The sequence below is a fragment of the Taudactylus pleione genome, unplaced genomic scaffold, assembly GCF_031769625.1.
Source record: "Taudactylus pleione unplaced genomic scaffold, aTauple2 ptg000086l, whole genome shotgun sequence".
In the NCBI taxonomy this organism is placed as follows: domain Eukaryota; kingdom Metazoa; phylum Chordata; class Amphibia; order Anura; family Myobatrachidae; genus Taudactylus; species Taudactylus pleione.
The window spans coordinates 33,086,504-33,108,144 of NW_028284488.1; the positions used below are offsets into that span (position 1 = coordinate 33,086,504).

At 48.8% G+C, this 21,641-nt stretch overlaps 1 protein-coding gene across 4 annotated transcripts in view; it reads right to left on the minus strand.

Annotated features, from left to right (window-relative positions):
* The window catches only part of CCDC146 (coiled-coil domain containing 146), a 180,058-nt gene extending 173,148 nt beyond the window's left edge, over positions 1-6,910 (minus strand). Inside the window, exons 1-3 of one of the 4 annotated variants that reach the window (XM_088468824.1) lie at positions 6,875-6,910; positions 6,030-6,063; positions 4,662-4,834 (exon numbers count right to left, since the gene is read on the minus strand). In XM_088468824.1, coding sequence (XP_088324950.1) covers positions 4,662-4,823 — 162 coding nt within the window. In that variant the 5' untranslated portion in view covers positions 4,824-4,834; positions 6,030-6,063; positions 6,875-6,910. Of the gene's footprint in view, positions 1-4,661; positions 4,835-5,445; positions 5,920-6,029; positions 6,291-6,432; positions 6,449-6,874 lie in introns of those variants that run through there. The other 3 variants (XM_088468826.1, XM_088468823.1, XM_088468822.1) reach the window with 3 other exon arrangements.
* Between the last annotated feature and the right edge of the window lie 14,731 nt (positions 6,911-21,641).

Here is a 21,641-nt window from a genome sequence, read left to right on the forward strand (position 1 = left end):
TTACAGCTATTAACAATTAAGTTAAGCAGTGACATAGCCGTGGGGGATAGTAGCAATAGCATCGTGGCCCATGGTTATGAGGGACTAGCTCAGACTCCAATGTGTCTTTTATAGCAAATACAGAGGCTTTTAAAATTAGGGGCAGTGGGCCTGATTCAGAGCCGGACGCTATTTGCGAACGGTCATTCAGAAAAAGGGGCCGGCTATTTAAATTGAGCGCTCGCTCTTTGCGGTCTGTTGACGTCTCTATGTCTGAGTGAGCGAACGAAACATGCGCTCGCTATTTTGTAAAGACGCCCCCTGGCCGTTCGCATCATACGTCATCTCCGCTATTTATTAGATTAATCGAGTACATCGAAAGGCGTCTGAACTGCTCGCAGTGCTTGTGGTAGGTTTTACTTCCCGCAATCACTGCTAGCAGTTCAGGCTAAAAGACAACCAAGTGACGTGGTCCCTTACTAATTATGCACTCCCATTAAACACCCGTTTTGACCGTTTGGCACCTTCCTATGTTACCACCCACAAACGCCTCATTCTGTCACTCAAATTAGCAGGCCCTCGCTGTTTTGCGAGCGCACGATTTCTGACCGCAATGACTGGTTGGCACATGCGCATTACGACCCATACGCATGCGCAGATGTGCGAACATCGCTCGGAGCAAGCGAGCGGCTGCTTACGAGCGGCTCTGAATCAGGCCCAGTGTGCGAAAACACCACAATACAGCGCTTCAGTGATTATACACAACTAGAAAGTCTCCAATTTCTACAAACATGATAGTGTTAATGAGACAGGACAGAAATTTTGCACCGAGCTACAGGGGCATTCAACAGTAATCTTTCAATTAATGTCTATTTAAAAAACTTAAACTGCTATTGCCATCAAGTGGAGAGAGAACAAATTGCACGTTTTTAAAGAGTGGAATGACTGACATAAACTTAAATCAAAGGAGTATATGATTTATTGTATTATGATATACGTCTGTATGGGATCTATATGATATCCCACCGGACGTCACCCCGGCGGATGTAATCCCGACAGGACTAGATCCCGACACGGTAAGTATATAATCTATCTCTAACCTTTCCCCCCCCCAACTCTTCTATAGGGGTGCCTAACCCTAACCTCCCCCCAGGGGTGCCTAAACCTAACCCCCCTCCCCGCACCCTAAACCTAACCCTCCCGGGGTGGTGCCTGAACCTAGCCTAACCTACCCCCCAGGGGGTGCCTAACCCTAACCCCCCCTTCCCCTAGCCTATCCCTCCCTCCCGGGGGAAGGAGGGGGGCCTAACCCCAAGTCCCTAATCTACGCTGCCGTCACCGCCCGGCTTGCCTTCGTTCTGTATGCCGGGCGTCAGTCTCACAGTGTAGGGCAAATGATAGGCGTCAGGATTTTAACGCCTATCATTAGTACCTTGTCGGAAAGCCAGCGGTGGGCATTTCGACCGTCGGCTTCCTGACTGCATACAGTCTGTATCTATCCACTGACAATAGAACCCAGACATCCTGATTATATTCTAGTTTATAGTGAGTACAAATAAAAAATTATAGAAAATTGATAAAACAGATAACCCATTTATTATACATTTAATACTGTAGTCACAAATTCTATATGACGGATTATGAATTACATGCAAAGTGGATGTACTTGCAGGTAGCCGCGGAAACCTTATTTAATATCTTATGCCAGTGGTTCCCAAACTGTTCGCAGTGGCACCTGGGGTGCCTTAGGACACTTGCAGGGCTGCCTCAGGTTGGTGGTCCAGCACCAAGTCATATTATTTATGATCAATGTAAATATGTGGACAAACGGAAGCACAAACCTGTCCACAACCACATAACTGACCCTAAGAATGACAGGTAAGCACAATTTACTTCAGTACACTGTTTTCTGAATTTCTCAATCATAAACTTTTGGCTATGGGATGCCGTGAAAACAATGCTGATACACTAGGGCGCCTTGGTTCAAAAAAGTTTGGGAACCACTGCCTTATGCTAATGCGAGCAGGGGCATATCTATAATGGGTGCAGGGTGTGCGGGGCACACAGGCCCCTGTGTCCAGGGGGGCCCCGCACCGCACACCCTGCACCCATAGTATTACTTACCTCTCCGGAGTCCCACGTCGGATCGGGGGTCTGGCGCTGTAAAAACAACTGGAAAATGGCCGCATGCACAGTACAGGGAAGATGTCCGCCGCTGCCATTTTCCCGGTGACCTGCGCATATTCTATAAACTCTGGGCGCACTCTAGTGCCCAGAGTCTATAACTCCGGCGCTGGCCGCGCACAGCTCAGTGCGCTGCTGGCCGCCGGACAGAGAGGAGGGGGCCAGTGTCGGAGACTGCCCACGGGCCCCTCTTCTCTAGAAACGCCCCTGAATGCAAGTATCAACTAATGTATGGCTTTGTACTTGTGCAAGCTGAAACTCATGCTGCCCACAAATTTTACGCCAGCCTCCACAACAGTCCTCATTGTCTGCACTTGCGCCAGTCCCATGCTAGGTGCTACAGATGGTTAGGAAACAGGCTTCCCATCCCCGCACACATGGACCTTTTGATACATGCCAAGTCAGGATAGTTATTTATTCCCTATTCCATGGAAAGACAGATCCAACCAAGTTCTGTCCAACTCAGAATAGAATAGTCATTCACAAAAATACATACATTTGCTTCTGGGCATGCAATGTATGCAAACACTCACTGTTTGCATATGGGCGAAGAGATCTGTCTGACTCAGAATAAGGTCCATTAGCTCAGAAAACTGCACTTCGCTCTCCAGAGACCACTCCAATTCCAATGTCCAGAACAGTTATAAAATGTCTAAATAAAATAGAATGCATCACTTTGACAGATCATACATACTGTATGTGCTAACTGGTGGGGCCATATAGATACATATTTAGACTAGATCAGAGTCTCCGCAGTACCTTTACAATGCACCAGTACAGCACCTGGCCATCGTATGGTAGCAGATTGAAATAAATATTATATATTTTTTATTCTATAGCCTTGTGTCACACTAATCTGCTCTCTAGGACTGTAAATACACCTAAAAATCTATGAAAACAATGGTCTAAATAATTATTTTCACTTGTGTTCAGAGTTGTTCATTGTGGTCGGATCACCCCTAGGAGCATATTAATTAAAAAAATGTTTACAGGATATCATCCAAACAGCCATTTTCAGGATGTATGTGCAAATATTTAAGATCCCCAGGATTTAACATACAGGGACTGCAGAAGATAGCTCCAATATCAAACTATGCATAGTTTACCTGCTCTTGTCCCTCCATTTCTGACCACAAAGCTGTGCCCATAGGTTAAGCTTCATATTACAAGAAGATGGCGTTCTCTTATAGTAGCCTACTATTTAGGCAATTTTTTCAGACAGGGATTATCTGGATTCCTCTCTGTTGGCCCCGATAATGCATTGCACCTGCTGACAGCTGCACATGCGCATTAGCTGCGGAGAACCCAATCCAGGAAGCAGAGTGAAGAGCAAACTATCAATCTGCTCCCAGCTCTTCACCAGGATGGGTTCTTATCAGAGCCCTTGTCCCACGCTAGAGTGTAATGCTAAATTTCATTGAAAGATCAACATTTCACTTTGCAAATTTAGCCCAAAATTATTACATTCACATTAAAAATGTGAATTGTGATAAAAATGGCCCCTTATCTGTATGCATAGTTTGATAGCCATCAGCATCATCAGGGCACACTCGCACCAGCCCTTATAGGTGCAAAATATGCTTATCTACGGGTATACGTTTAGGAAGCCGGCGGACGGAATGCCGACCGCCGGCTTCCAGACAATTTAATCCCGACGAAGGACGAATGACAGGCGTCTAAATCTAGACGCCTGTCATTTTACCGACGCTGGGAGACCGGCGCCCGGCATCCCGATCGAGCGGATGCCGGGCGCCGCAGCGGACAGCCGCGGAGGGGAGGGTTAGGTTTAGGGCTCCCGGGGGGGACTTAGGGTTAGGCACCCCCCGGGAGGTTAGGGTTAGGCTAGGGGGAGGGAGGGTTAGGGTTAGGCACCCTCCCGGGGGACTTAGGTTTAGGCGGCGGGGAAGGGGGGTTAGGTTTAGGCACTTAAGGGGGGGATTAGGGATAGGCACAGGGGTTGGGGGGGAGGTTAGGATTAGGCACCCTAAAGGAGGGTTAGGGTGAAAAATAGGTTAGTTGATACTTACTTAGGGACGATCGGGATTTCCTCCTCTGTCGGCCAGCCGCTGTCGGGATTTGAACCACCGGCCAGGGGTCCAGCGGTAATTCATACCAATTCCTATCTACGCTCCCGTCCAACTCTGTGTAGCCTACATTGGCAGTACAGTATGAGCTTTGCCCTATACAACTACTTAGTCCTACGTGGGGATGTAATTAAGTTACGTATGACACTATCACTCATACTTGCATACATGGCTCCATAGCATGTGCAGAGTATGCTCCACTCCAGTACAGCTCGGAGCAGCAGTCTTGTCCTGCAGCGCCATGATGTTTCCTTTAGACTAGCAGTGACAGTACTTAGAGGGATTGCTTCCCAGGAGGAGCGCAAATCTAGTAGCACCAAGGGTTTGGTCATTTTGAGTTTTTATATGTAAACACACAATGGCACAGAATTAGGTAAATTGAATAAAGATTTAGCTGCACTTGTCATGTCTTACCTCATCCAAGCACTGGAAGGCAGGGCTTGCAGACACATCTTTAGGACTCTCCTCTTGTGTGTTAACAGGAGCTAAGGCACACAATGGCTTCTCCTGGACATTGTCTTCTTCTTCTGTTGTAGACTCACTCACGTCAGACCTTTCTTCTGCAAAACTGCTCATCTTTGTAAACTCTAATATGGAAAAAAGCATATGATAAATGGTCAACATTAAGCAAAAGGAATGAGTTTTTATTACTGATGCTAGTAATGATAGTATTAAACTGTACACTATTGAATTCCCCCCTATATAGTGTAAAATAGACAGATTATGTATAATTGGTAACTGTTTTAAATTATAACATGTCATTGATAAAAACTGCAACTGGTGTATGTACACATGCAGCTACCACAGCTAACCTCTAAGAAACAACAGCCAACAAGAGCTGTATATTAAGGTGCACAGTGTCAACTATTTTGGTTGTCTTTGTTATGAGAATTAAAAAGTCAAACTGTCTCATCAATATATTTTATGAAATGTAACTTATATATTTTAAATTAGAAACCAGAGGAAGAGGTAAGCCTGCAAAGTACTTTTTGTAGTATACAATATTATCAAAAGTGAATAGATTATTTTAAGTGGTCAGGCATGTGCCACTGAGCAAACAATTACTCACAAACAACATACCTGAGTAACTGGCAGCAGACATAACAACGGTACTGACACTGTGCCTACTTACTGCTCTCTATTTACACTAGTAAACACATTGGAGTAAGGCGAGAGTGGCCGGGCTCTGATTTCTCACCTTCCTAATACCGCCACACACAGAGCTGTACACATCAATTAAATCAATGGTCGGATCCGCTGGTCGGTGATCCCTCTCATGTGTGCTCACCGGCTCCGTTACTGCGCCATTACCGGGTGTTGGTGCCTCACTACACAGCCAGCGTCCTGCTCCATGGCAACAGCGAGACTTCTGGGTGACCGCCCCATTTTTTTGTCACCAGGGGATGAGCCGTGGGGGAGGGCGGCGCTTTACAGTATGTATTTACAGTATGTGCTACTTACTACTACGTAGGAGGATAGGATAACACGTATCGCTGCTAGGGGTATCTGCTGTATATATGGTCTGCTTAAAAACCATAAAAGTTTTGTGTTATTGTACGAGCTTCTTTCTGTATATGGGGAAATGATACATGGATAGTCTGCTGTTTAATTTGACTATCTCAGATTTTCCTGACTAGAGCAGAATACTGGTGTCCCGCAGTGCTGTACAGCAGTGGTCCTCAACCTTAACCCTCAACTATCCCCAAGAGGTAATGTTTAGAGAATTTCTGTCTGTGGAAGCAGGTGGGATAATCACTGACCCAGCAACATAGATTAACTCACCTGTGCATGATTAAAGAAATCCACACATCACCACCTGTTGGGGTAATAGGAGAAGTGGAGTTGAAAAACACTACTGTATAGAGTGAGAGCAAACAATTATTTTGGTAAAAGTTAAATAACAGCTTGTTTTCTTTGTTAAGAGTATTTTAAGTGGGATGCATCACATTTTGAATGCGTCCTGCCACTGATTACATGCATCAGGGGCGTAACTCCCAGAGACAATGGAGGCTCCTGCCTCTGGGCGCCAAGCCCTGAAGGGGCTCCTCCATCTATAGCTTCTACAGCAGCACTTGTGTGCTTCACAGAGGAAAACGAGTTTGACCGCTGATCTTCCACTACAGCGGGGCACCTGCTGCTGATGCAGCAGCGTTGATCGTCTCTGTCCCAGGACGCCTGCTAGCACCTGCAATAGGGGACAGGAAGGCTCCCGTCCAGGGGCGGATTGGGCCACCGGGATAGTTCCCGCTGGGCCTGTCCCCTAGTCCCTCTGGTGGGCCGCTTTGCACTTTGACTGACCGGCCGGGAAGCTCTGATGGCCGCTACCGCAAATGGAGCTCAGCTCCGATTGGGCAGCGGTCATGAGCTTCTGCGCATGCGCGAAGCTAACTCAGCAGTATGTGAATTGGTCGTGGGAAGGCTGCTGCGGATGCCCAGCCGCAGCAGCTTCTACCATAGGCCATTGGGGGAGCACGTGAGTGAAACCTCACAGCTCCGATTTCGGCCCCAGCAGTCATTAGTGGCCAGTGCCAGCGCAGGATCCGGGAACGGGAAGAGGAGAAGAAGCAGGGCCAGGACAACCACCCACAGGACTCAGGCAGTGGCACTCTGTAAGTCACAAGCTGTACCTGGCAGCAGGGCCGGTGCTAGGTGACTCGGCACACAGCACCGTCCCGCGCACCGCCTCCGCCCCTTCCCCACACTGCGCCCTCCCTATTATTATATTATCCGAGCCATAGCTGGGTGGAGGGTGGAGACATTTTCCAGCCGACTCCCGGCGCCCCTGTGTGACCGCAAAAACAGAACATGCTAGGAGCCGGCCCTGGTACCTGGGTTCACCTGGGATGATAGCTGACACATAATTACATTCTGAGGTTATCCAGATTTTATAATGTCACCTTATCTAGGTAATGTCGGTATTATCCCTCTTCGGGTGGAAGTCTGTAAATTACACTTTTCTTACTTGTCTGCCAGCCCTCAGATAAGTAGTATAATGTGAGTCAAGTATAATTCTATCACAGAAATATATTTTGTTTATCCACTATTACATTAACCTGCAGCCAACTTGTTCTTATTTAAGAAGATAAATTAGCAATCAGTATTAATAAGTGTTAAAGTATATTGAATGCATTATTGTGTTTTCATTATTGCTAGTATTGCCTATGACACTGAACAATAGAAGACTGATAGATATTTGAAAGATTGCTAAGCCTTATTAGACAAACTTTTAGGGCAGATATTCACTGCATGTTGTAAATGAAGCACATTGGAGCGTTTTAAACATTTTGATTCTGTATATTAGGAGTAAGTCCATCAGCCTTTAATATCGGTTATTGTAACTAGTGTGAGCCAAATATCATGTTTTTGAGGGGGGGGGGGGGGGGGGTTCCAAATGCTTGATTATAGAGTAAGCGTGATCAATCCATGAAGAGGACATAATTATCACTTTACCAGCAACAATATGCGTCATACATAGTGTATTGTGTGTCATAATTCCAGCATATAGAGGACCAGTGATCACAGTAACCCATTATATGTGTCATAGATAGTGTAATGTGTGTCATAATTCCAGCATATACAGGACCAGTGATCACAGTAATCCATTATATGTGTCATAGATAGTGTAATGTGTGTCATAATTCCAGCATATACAGGACCAGCGATCACAGTAACCCATTATATGTGTCATACATAGTGTATTGTGTGTCATAATTCCAGCATATAGAGGACCAGTGATCACAATAAGCCATTATATGTGTCATACATAGTGTATTGTGTGTCATAATTCCAGCATATAGAGGACCAGTGATCACAATAAGCCATTATATGTGTCATACATAGTGTATTGTGTGTCATAATTCCAGCATATCGAGGACCAGTGATCACAATAAGCCATTATAAGCGGCAGTAGGACATCCTGTCTGAGCTGAATGTTTTACTTTCACATATGGGCACCATTCCAGTGTGTTGACGCAGGTCACTCCCTCTTTTCTTACTTGAAGCGCCTTTATCTTTCCTACATTTATCCTTAGATAAATACACATATCTGTTTTTATATGGTGTGTTTAGTTCTACGTTTACAAATAAAGGGTTCCCACATCACTGTGTCAGTACAAATAACATGCATATCTGTCCATCTATCCCTCTATGCATTAATTGCCATATATTTAATATTGATGGTGTAGGTACGTTATACCCAGGCGATAGGTCACAGAAGATTTCTCTCATATGCAAACATATGGTTGCACCCATTGTAAGTGTTTAGGTTACAGATCTGGGGTTTAAAAAAAAAAATTGATAAAAAGTTTTTAGAAACAGCTAAAATCATGTAATTTATGCAATCCAAAACCTGAAATTTGGATTTAAAATCTGAATTCTGAACCGCGAAAAGATCAGAACCGCGACTTGGAATTATCTGGATTCATGAAATTTGGGCAAATTCGGATTAGGCAGGATGTTTATAAATGTATTTATTTTTTGATAATTGCTATATTCTATTGAACTTCTGAAGGTTTTTATAGTGAGTGAGATGAGCTTATAGAAGGGGAGTGACATTATGTAAATATGCATGGCCCTTTTGTAGTTATTTTATATAGCAAGAACCACTATGGCATAGTAATATACAGCATTGTGGGCCTGATTCTCAGACACAGTGACAATGGTGTATGCAGTGGAGCAATGTATTTATCTGGTCTGCACGGCACATACATCCTGATGGTGTGGTACAGAGTCGCAACACTTAGATGCGCACAAGAAGAATTGTATTAGACATGCATTGGGCTTTCCTGGGCAGTTACAGGTTTTTGGCTAATCAGACACATATGTAGCGTTGTATGGGTGTGACACGGACGTATTGCTGAAAGTGGTTGTGTATAGAGACATTGAATTCCTCCCATTAGGGGCCATACTCAGACGGATAATCTGCACCTACCATAGGGCTGGTGCGACTGATAGTGACATCTAAAGATACACATAGCATGATTGCAGTGTATGTAGACACTGACAGCGGGCATCTCAGTCCTTGCATATTAGGTCGCACGGATGTACACCAGGGAAGCGGCATTAGCATATAGTCACAGATGAAACTGAAGCAAAAGACACAAGGAAAGCACCAACTGCCTCCAACTCAGAATCAGGCCCTATGAGGTAAGATACTGCCCCTCTCAGACCACGCCCCATCATCAGACCACGCCATACTTGCCTACTTTTGAAAAAGCATTTCAGGGAGATTGTGAAAGCAGCACCTATGGCGCGGTGGTAAAGTGGGCGTGTACTGCTACATCTGAGAGGCGTATCATAAAATTGACTTACATCCACATGTAAATGAGCCCCAAAGCAGTTAGTAAGATGTACTTGTTGATGAAAACACACTGATACTTCTTAGAAAATACATGTAGCCATAGGGATCATTGTGCCTTATAACTAATGCAGGGAAATTATACTAATGATCCCATTTGAATGTATATATCTCTGTTTTTTCTTTTATATAACAGTGTCATAATGGGGGCAAGGTGAAATGAGGGAGATTGGTAGACTCTTCAGGGAGTCAGGGAGATTGCTGCTATTTCAGGGAGTCTCCCTGACAATGAGGGAGAGTTGGCAAGTATGGACCACGCCCCAATTAGGGCTGCTTCCATAAATTTCCCGGGCTGGTTTTCCATCCCAATCCGCCCCTGCTCCCGTCTGATACCCCTCAGCCTGCACTCCTGCAAGAAATGGTGGCACTGCTGCTGGACTGTGATCTGGGACCCGAGACACCTCTCTGATCTATCCCAGGGACCACCGGTACAGAGAACCACCCGCCGGTAACAGCTGATTCTGCATCACACTAAACGGTGGCTCACCAGCATATGCTGCTACATAAGGCCGTATTCAATTTGAGGTGAAAAGTCCGTTTCCGCGATACTTTTTTGCCGATGACTTCATTTTCGCCTGTTTTGAGTTTCCTCCGTAATCAATTTGTAAGACTTTTCGCCTAGGCGGAAAGTCAATGCAATGTAATAGGCGAAAAAGTTTCACCTATGAATAGCAGGTGGAAAAAAGTGCAGAATTGCAGTTTTGGGGAACAACATTGCGGGAACCCCCGTGCAGCCTTAAGACAGTCCCCTAAATGTAAACTGCATAAAAAAAAGTTTAAAAATAATCGGGACACCCCAAAAACATTGTTTAATTTTGGGGGTAGAAAAAAGGGGAACAAAGTGCCAAACTATCTAAATTATTTCAGGTCGGGTCCCCATGTATGCGGCAGGTGTTTTCTTCATTGTGGGGACAAGCGGCAGGTGCAATTTTGCAAAAAATTTTAAATAACTTCAGGGACTAAAAAAAAAATGCTTACCCCCATTTTCATGTACCCCAAACTTGATTATTTTTTTGGGGAAAGTAACTATTCCTAAGTGCTATTCTTTACCACTTCTTCATAGACGCAAAATTGCACCTTGCACGGCTATTACAAACCCCGACTTCCTTCAGCAGGCAAAAATGGGGGTACCCATAGTGATCCCCCATGTCTGGACATCTTTTGGGGGTCCCAGGCATATTTCCCAAAAATTCCCGTTTTTTTTCGTAAATGAAGTGAAAGGTCATTTAAAAAAAAACAGGGCTAAATTTTCAATTACCTATAGCAGATGAAAAAAAGTGCAGATATGGGGTTTAGGGGTGCAGGCTTAAAAAAAAATAGCCTGCACCCTTGAGATTGCCCCTTAAAACAAAATGTGCATTAAAAAAAAAAAAAAACGGGACACCCCAAAAAAATGTTTATATTTTAGTGTGAAAAAAAAAAAGTGAAAACAAAATGCCAAACTAACGAAATTAATTCTGTATGTGGCAGGTGTTTTTTTCATTGTGCAGAGTAGCAGCAGGTGTATTTTTTAAGAATTTTAAAAAATACCTTTAGGGATTTAAAATATGCTTACCCTCATTTTCATGTACCCCAAATTTGAGGGGACCACTTTTAAAAACGAAAAAAAAAACCTAAGTGCTCTTCTGCATCACTTCTTCAATGTCAGGAAAAATAACCACCTGCCGCATAATTTAAAAAGCCGACTTCTGCAGGCAAAAACCGGGGTACCCATAGTGATCCCCGAGGTCTGGACATCTTTAGGGGGGTCCTACAATTATTTCCCGAAAATTCCCGTATATTTTTGCCGATCCAAGTTTCGCCTGTTCCTGATTTCGCCTACTTTGGAATTGAATACAGGGAATAGCGGGCACGCGCGGGATACTTTTCCACCTGGAAAACAGGCGAAAGAGACGAAAAGTCCAGCAGGCGAAAAGTCTGGACTTTTCGCCTAAAATTGAATACGGGCCAGAGTCAGCTAAAACCCGGTGAGTCTGTCTAACTCAACAGCCATTGTTACAGCGTTCATAGGCAAACACAGGGGGTTTCCGGTTGCCTGGAATTCCTCCTCCCCAGCCCACATTACAACCACAATAGAAAAAGTAATACAATAGAATTGTACTAGTGCTGCATGTTCTTCTCAGTGTCACAAATGAAATAATTAGCACCACATGTGGAACTTTTTAACATGTCAGCCAGTAGTAAATACACCTGTGCACTAACTAGGAGATCTGGAAAATATGCACTGTTAAGGCCTCCATACATCAGAGATTGATTGCAGCAATCATGTAATTTGCAATCGATTGTGTATAAAAATCTTTCCCTTTTTCAATCGATTGCAGAATTGCCACAATCAATTGCAAAAGGGAAAGATTTTTATACACAATCGATTGCAAATTGCATGATTGCTGCAATCAATCTCTGATGTATGGGGGCCTTAAGTAGTGCACTGCTATAATACAATATCCAGGGCATAACGAGACCAATATGTACTGTTAAGTACTGTATATGTCCAGGGCACTGCTAGGTTCTACTGCTGCTCCTCCAGACTCCTGGAGAATGCTTTGAAATGGTGCCCATATCTGCAATAAAAACATTCAACTCAGGAAGGATGGCCCTAATGGGCCCCATACATCTGCTACTGATTGCCGCGATGCTGCAACCCGGCATCGCAGGATCGCAGAAATCCAACATGTTGGATTTTGGTGATTTGACGATCTAGATGAAAAATTATCGCAATTGTCAAATCGCGGACATTCAACATGTGAAATGTCTGCGATCCGGTGCTGAACATCGATGGTGGGCGATCCGTCGCAGATGTATGGGCACCTTAATGCCTCATTTAATGTATGGTAGATGGGTGTGGTGAAGTGAAAGGGGAGGAGATGTAAAATGTATGGATGGATGAAATTAACACCTCCACTAGCATTGTACACTTACAACCTCCTTGAAAAAGGCAGCACGCTGCCCATACGCATTGGAGACACCACCTACTCGCCCCACGATACCCGGCCCGATCCTCCGACGATCCCCATCTCCACCAGGCATCGCCGGTGATCGCGGCTGCCCCCAATCATGCACCAGGACGTACTCTGGCTGGCCACCGTTCACACCTCCAGTGACCGACCACGCCAGCCTCCCCTCGAGTGCACCTCTACCTCGAACGTCCCGGGCAGATCACCCTCCGCCAGTTGGTCCCCCCCCGGCATTGCAGCACAGGAGCCGCACTCCCAGCAGTTCCCCCATCCGGCTCAGCCAGCCCACCGCTGCTCGCACACCAGCAAGGGGGGACAAACCACCACGAACACCGCACAGCTGTGGCCTGCCACCACAGGTCCGGTGACCTCCAGCAACAAGCAGCTCCACAGCCCGCAGCACAACCTGCGCTCCAATTGACTTTCGCAACTTACCATTACAAGCATCATCCTACCACACAGCTGCAACATCGACACACCACCTACCACAAATCCTACCGATAGGTAAGTACTCCGAGACTTTCCCCTCACCACGCGGGACGCCGCCTTGGTGCCCCACTCAACCAGCTCCATTACCCACTCAGTGAGACTCCACAGACTGTAGACCATAGGTCCAGCAGGGGATACGTACTCACTGAACCGCACGTCAAAGAGCCCCCTGAAAGGGTCCACCAACTTCCCCACCCGGAGTCTCACCCCTCCCACACCCCCACACTGCCCAGGACCCATAAGGAGCAGCACTGTGACTTCTCCAATAAAAGATTAGGCCCCAACCCTTTCTGCCTGGCTTTTTTAATTTCATCCATCCATACATTTTACATCACCCCTCCCCTTTCCTATCTCCTCCCCTTTCACTTCACCACACCCATCTACCATACCATAACACCAATGCAGAGCGGATCTTAACCCCCCCCCTTATCACCAATCTAACCAGTGCAGGACGCGGTACTCCCGCACAAAGGTGCAGCACTCCACCGAACCATTACATACCCACACCCCTGCCCACATACACATTCTAGAAACCAACACCATCCCACGTACCATTCACTAACACCCGCCCCAACCCCCCATTTATCTACCCCCACACACTCACCACCACCACAGCACGCCTCCTGCCATTACACTTGAGTGCAGTTCAACCCCCCTTTTAAATCGCCTCATTTAATGGCTTACTGTGATTAATGGTCCTGTATATGCTGGAATTATGACACACAATACACTTTGTATGACCAGTGTTCTCCCCAGGCTGTTTTCTGCGGGCATATCGCCCAGCAGGAACCGCCTACCACCCGGCACTTCCCCCCACCCCAATGCACCGCATTCCCGGTCACCCTCAATGTGTCCTTGTTGCCACGGACACGGATGCACACCCCGTGGTGGCTTGGGGGAGCGGTGGCTTCCACTAGGTGACTAGCCATCCGCATGGAATCTGCTGAAAACTGCCCTCCAAAAATGGTCACCACCAAGGAGGAGACAGATGCTAGAGGTCCTACTAGACCTCTAGTGTCTGTTAGGCCAGCTCATAGCACATAGCATTCCTGGAAGTGCTGGGAATGCTGGCGCTGCCGGGAGAAGATGCAGAAAGAAGCATCTTCTCACGTGAAACCCTTGGCAACGAGCATGAGATCCCTGGCAACGAGAATGAAACCCCTGGCAACGAGCACGAAACCCCTGGGAACGAGCAGGTAAATTAAAAGTAATTAGAAGCCTTACTGTGGGGCATAACATGGTGTCAGGGGCAAATATGTAAGTGGAACTTTGGTAATAGGCATTACAGTGTGTGGCATAATGGTGTAATGGGCATTATGGTGTGTGGAATAATGTAAGTCACTATACCAGGGACGTCTGACTAATGCACTGCCTTATGGAGGAGCAAGGACAAAATCCAGGTACGGGAAAGGAGGGGGCGCAAAATTACTGCCTTGCCCCGGGTGACAGATATTCTATTTTCGGCCCTGATTGTACCTAATGGAACGGGTCATGTTGGAGGGTTTGATATATATATATATATATATACTCAGCATATTCACACACACGCCATATTTGGTTTCCATTTTTTTCTTTGGCATTAAACCCTAACTTGCATCCGGGCAGGTTGGGATGAACTTGGGCCCCTGACATGCATATCAGTGTTTATTAACGCTTAAAACCTAACAATTTGTGTTTAAAACTGCAAAGGATACCTCTACCAATAAGAGCTTTGTGGTGTGAAGACTACTGGGTTTATGACCCGGGAGCAGAGCCGGATTTACCGCTAGGCAACCTAGGCGGACGCCTAGGGCCCAGCGGGTCCCGTGGCTATGCCCCCCCGGAGTATGGCCCCGGAGACAGCCTGCATTTTAACTCCACCTCCTCCTCCCCCCACCTGGTAGGAGCAGGGCTCTGGACGTGCTGCTGCTGTGTCTCCTCTTGCCGGCCGGTGCCAGCAGCAGCAGCACGTCCAGAGCCCTGCTCCTACCAGGTGGGGGGAGGAGGAAATGGTGTTTCAGGACAGGGCCAGTGAACGCTGGCCTCTGAAGTGATCGGAGGATAAGGAAGCCTCCGATCACTTCAGAGGCCAGCGTTCCAAGTGATGCACTGCGCAGGTGATGTCATGACGTCACCCATGATGTGAGGAGCCTACGCGGCCATGCCTGCTGGATCAAGTTAGATCCAGTCAGCACAGCAGCAGGAGCATCAGCCCAGACGACGGCAGTACTTTAAGGTGCACCACTACAGGGGGCACTGCATATGGGCTCCATTACAGGAGGCACTGTTTATCCAATACAGGGGGCAATGTATATGGGCACAACTACAGGGGCACTGCATATGTGCACTACTACAGAGGGCCCGGCATAAGGGGCACTACTAAAGGGGGCATTGCATAAGGGGCACTGCTACAGGGGGCCCTGCATAAGGGGCGCTGCTACAGAGGGCATTGCTACAGGGGGCATTGCATAAGGGGTGCTGCTACAGGGGCACTACTTTAAGGTGCACCACTACAGGAGGCACTGCTAATCCACTACAGGGGGCACTGCATATGGGTACAACTACTGGGGAACTGCATATGTGCACTACTACAGAGGGCCCGGCATAAGGGGCACTACTAAAGGGGGCATTGCATAATGGGCACTACTACAATGGGCATTGCATAAGGGGCACTGCTACAGGGGGCGCTGCTACAGGGGGCATTGTATAAGGGGCACTGCTACAGGGGACATTGCATAAGTGGTGCTGCTACAGGGGCACTACTTTAAGGTTCACCACTACGGGGGGCACTGCATATGAGCTCCATTACAGGAGGCACTGCTTATCCACTACAGGGGGCACTGCATATGGGCACTACAACAGAGGGCCCAGCATAAGGGGGCATTGCATAATGGGCACTACTACAGGGGGCATTGCATAAGGGGCACTGCTACAGGGGGGCATTGCATAAGGGGCACTGCTACAGGGGGCACTGCATAATGGGCACTGCTACAGGGGGCATTGCATATGGGCTCCACTACAGGGGGCACTGCATATGGGCACAACTACCAGGGGCAATGCATATGGGCACAACTACAGGGGGCAATGCATATGGGTACAACAACTGGGGAACTGCATTTGTGCACTACTACAGAGGGCCTGTCATAAGGGGCGCTGCTACAGGGGGCATTGCATAAGGGGCGCTGCTACAGGGGGCATTGCATAAGGGGCGCTGCTACAGGGGGCATTGCATAAGGGGCACTGCTACAGGGGACATTGCATAATGGGCACTTCTACAGGGGGCATTGCATAAGGGGCGATGCTACAGGGGGCATTGCATAAGGGGCGATGCTACAGGGGGCATTGCATAAGGGGCACTGCTACAGGGGGCATTGCATATGGGCCCCACTACAGGGGACACTGCATATGGGCACAACTACAGGGGGTAAAGCATTTGGGCACAACTACAGGGGGCACTGCATATGGGCACAACTACAGGGGGCACTGCATATGGGCACAACTACAGGGGGCACTGCATATGGGCACAACTACAGGGGGCACTGCATATGGGCACAACTACTGGGGAACTGCATATGTGCACTACTACACAGAGGGCCCGGCATAAGGGGCACTACTAAATGGGGCATTGCATAATGGGTGCTACTACAGTGGGCATTGCATAAGGGGCACTGCTACAGGGGGCCCTGCATAAGGGGCGCTGCTACAGGGGGCACTGTATAAGGGGCATTGCATAAGCGGTGCTGCTACAGGGGCACTACTTTAAGGTGCACCACTACAGGCGGCACTGAATATGGGCTCCATTACAGGAGGCACTGCATATGGGCACAACTACAGGGGGCACTGCATATGGGTGCAACTACTGGGGAACTGCATATGGGCACTACTACAGAGGGCCCGGCATAAGGGGCACTACTAAAGGGGCATTGCATAATGGGCACTACTACAGGGGGCATTGCATAAGGGGCAATGCATATGGGCACTATTACAGGGGGCATTGCATAAGGGGCACTGCTACAGGGGGCATTGTATAAGGGGCACTGCTACAGGGGGCACTGCATAAGCGGTGCTGCTACAGGGGCACTACTTTAAGGTGCACCACTACGGGGGGCACTGCATATGAGCTCTATTACAGGAGGCACTGCTTATCCACTACAGGGGGCACTGCATATGGGTACAACTACTGGGGAACTGCATATGTGCACTACTACAGAGGGCCCGGCATAAGGGGCACTACTAAAGGGGGCATTGCATAATGGGCACTACTACAATGGGCATTGCATAAGGGGCACTGCTACAGGGGGCGCTGCTACAGGGGACATTGTATAAGGGGCACTGCTACAGGGGACATTGCATAAGTGGTGCTGCTACAGGGGCACTACTTTAAGGTTCACCGCTACGGGGGGCACTGCATATGAGCTCCATTACAGGAGGCACTGCTTATCCACTACAGGGGGCACTGCATATGGGCACTACTACAGAGGGCCCAGCATAAGGGGGCATTGCATAATGGGCACTACTACAGGGGGCATTGCATAAGGGGCACTGCTACAGGGGAGCATTGCATAAGGGGCACTGCTACAGGGGGCACTGCATAATGGGCACTGCTACAGGGGGCACTGCATAATGGGCACAACTACAGGGGGCAATGCATATGGGTACAACAACTGGGGAACTGCATTTGTGCACTACTACAGAGGGCCTGTCATAAGGGGCACTACTACAGGGGGCATTGCATAAGGGGCGCTGCTACAGGGGGCATTGCATAAGGGGCACTGCTACAGGGGGCATTGCATAAGGGGCACTGCTACAGGGGGCATTGCATAAGGGGCGATGCTACAGGGGGCATTGCATAAGGGGCGATGCTACAGGGGGCATTGCATAAGGGGCGATGCTACAGGGGGCATTGCATAAGGGGCACTGCTACAGGGGGCATTGCATATGGGCCCCACTACAGGGGACACTGCATATGGGCACAACTACAGGGGGTAAAGCATTTGGGCACAACTACAGGGGGCACTGCATATGGGCAGAACTACAGGGGGCACTGCATATGGGCACAACTACAGGGGGCACTGCATATGGGCACAACTACAGGAGGCACTGCATATGGGCACAACTACAGGGGGCACTGCATATGGGTACAACTACTGGGGAACTGCATATGTGCACTACTACACAGAGGGCCCGGCATAAGGGGCACTACTAAATGGGGCATTGCATAATGGGTGCTACTACAGTGGGCATTGCATAAGGGGCACTGCTACAGGGGGCCCTGCATAAGGGGCGCTGCTACAGGGGGCACTGTATAAGGGGCATTGCATAAGCGGTGCTGCTACAGGGGCACTACTTTAAGGTGCACCACTACAGGCGGCACTGAATATGGGCTCCATTACAGGAGGCACTGCATATGGGCACAACTACAGGGGGCACTGCATATGGGTGCAACTACTGGGGAACTGCATATGGGCACTACTACAGAGGGCCCGGCGTAAGGGGCACTATTAAAGGGGCATTGCATAATGGGCACTACTACAGGGGGCATTGCATAAGGGGCAATGCATATGGGCACTATTACAGTGGGCATTGCATAAGGGGCACTGCTACAGGGGGCATTGTATAAGGGGCACTGCATAAGCGGTGCTGCTACAGGGGCACTACTTTAAGGTGCACCACTACGGGGGGCACTGCATATGAGCTCTATTACAGGAGGCACTGCTTATCCACTACAGGGGGCACTGCATATGGGTACAACTAGTGGGGAACTGCATATGCGCACTAATACAGAGGGCCCGGCATAAGGGGCAGTACTAAAGGGGGCATTGCATAATGGGCACTACTACAGGGGGCATTGCATAAGGGGCACTGCTACAGGGGGGCATTGCATAAGGGGCGCTGCTACAGGGGGCAGTGCATAATGGGCACTGCTACAGGGGGCATTGCATATGGGCTCCACTACAGTGGGCACTGCATATGGGCACAACTTTAGGGGGCAATGCATATGGGCACAAATACAGGGGGCAGTGCATATGGGGTCCACTACAGGGGACACTGCATATGGGCACAACTACCGGGGGCAATGCATATGGGCACAACTACAGGGGGCAATGCATATGGGTACAACAACTGGGGAACTGCATATGTGCACTACTACAGAGGGCCTGTCATAAGGGACACTACTACAGGGGGCATTGCATAATGGGCACTACTACAGGGGGCATTGCATAAGGGGCGCTGCTACAGGGGGCATTGCATAAGGGGCGCTGCTACAGGGGGCATTGCATAAGGGGCACTGCTACAGGGGACATTGCATAATGGGCACTTCTACAGGGGGCACTGCATAAGGGGCGATGCTACAAGGGGCATTGCATAAGGGGCACTGCTACAGGGGGCATTGCATATGGGCCCCACTACAGGGGACACTACATATGGGCACAACTACAGGGGGTAAAGCATTTGGGCACAACTACAGGGGGCTCTGTATATGTGCACAACTACAGGGGGCACTGCATATGGGCTCCACTACAGGGGGCACTGCATATGGGTACAACTACTGGGGAACTGCATATGTGCACTACTACAGAGGGCCCGGCATAAGGGGCACTACTAAAGGGGCATTGCCTAATGGGCACTACTACAGGGGGCATTGTATAAGGGGCACTGCTACAGGGGGCATTGCATAAGGGGCACTGCTACATGGGGCATTGCATATGGGCTCCACTACAGGGGGCACTGCATATGGGCACAACTTTAGGGGGCAATGCATATGGGCTCCACTACAGGGGGCACTGCATATGGGCACAACTTTAGGGGGCAATGCATATGGGCACAACTACAGGGGGCACTGCATATGGGCTCCACTACAGGGGGCACTGCATATGGGGTCTGCTACAGGGGGCATTGCATAAGGGGTGCTGCTACAGGGGGCATTGCATAATGGGTGCTGCTACAGGGGGCATTGCATATGGGCTCCACTACAGGGGGCACTGCATATGGGCACAACTTTAGGGGGCAATGCATATGGGCACCACTACAGGGGGCACAACTACAGGGGGCACTGCATATGGGCACAACTACAGGGGGCAATGCATATGGGGTCTGCTACAGGGGGCATTGCATAAGGGGCATTTCTACAGGGGGCATTGCACAAGGGGCGATGCTACAGGGGGTATTGCACAATGGGCACTGCTACAGGGAGCATTGCATATGGGCCCCACTACAGGGGGCACTGCATATGGGCACAACTACAGGGGGCACTGCATATGGGCACAACTACAGGGGGTAATGCATATGGGCACAACTACAGGGGGTAATGCATATGGGCACAACTACAGGGGGCACTGCATATGGGCACAACTACAGGGGGTACTGTATATGGGTACAACTACTGGGGAACTGCATATGTGCACAACTACAGGGGGCACTGCATATGGGCTCCACTACAGGAGGCACTGCATATGGGCACAACTACAGGGGGCAATGCATATGGGCACTATTACAGGGGGCACTGAATATGAGGTCCACTACAGGGGACACTGCATATGGGCACCACTACAGGGGGAATTACATAATGGGCACTACTACAGGGGACATTGCATAAGGGGCGCTGCTACAGGGGGCATTACATAAGGGGCACTGCATATGGGCTCCACTACAGGGGCCACTGCATATGGGCACAACTACAGGGGGCACTGTATATGGGTACAACTACTCTGGAACTGCATATGTGCACTACTACAGAGGGCCTGGCATAAGGGGCACTACTACAGGGGGCATTGCATAATGGGCACTACTACAGGGGGCATTGCATAAGAGGCGCTGCTATAGGGGGCCCTGCATAAGGGGCACTGCTACAGGGGCCATTGCATAATGAGCACTGCTACAGGGGACACTGCATAATGGGCACTGCTACAGGGGGCATTGCATTAGGGGCACTGCTACAGGGGACACTGCATAATGGGCACTGCTACATGGGGCATTGCATAAGGGGCACTGCTACAGGGGGTACTGCATAATGGGCAAAACTACAGGGGGCATTGCATGAGGGGAGGGGGGTCTGTGCTGAGATGGGAGAGGGATCAGTGATGTGAGGAAAGAGCGGGACTGTGCTACGAGGGGGGGTCTGTGCTGGGAGGGGTCAGTGAAAGAACGGGTCTGTGATGTGAGGGGAGGAGGGGGATCGGTGCTGAGAGGGGTCATTGATGTGAGGAAATGGGGTCTGTGCTGTGAGGGGAGGGGGGTTCTTGGCTGAGAGGGGTTAGGGCTAGGTTGCTGGGGGTGGAAGGTTAGGGTTAGGCTGTGAGGGTTAGATTTAGGCTTCGTGGAGAGAGGGTTAGGTTCAGGGGTAGGGTTAGGTTACTTACCAGCAGGTATCAGTATCCTAACTCTGTCAGGATGCTGGCGTCGGAATTCTGAGCACCAGCACCCTGTACCCAACCCATATATACATAGCCGACGTTTCAAGGCCGCAACGAACCTTTACAGCGAAGGAATATATCATTACATCGCATCGCTAGGTCGTCTGGTCGTCCAGCTGTGTACCCATATTAATTTGTATGTTTCTTTTTATAATAAAATAGACAGTACAGATAATGGAAATAACACAAATGTCTCCTAAGA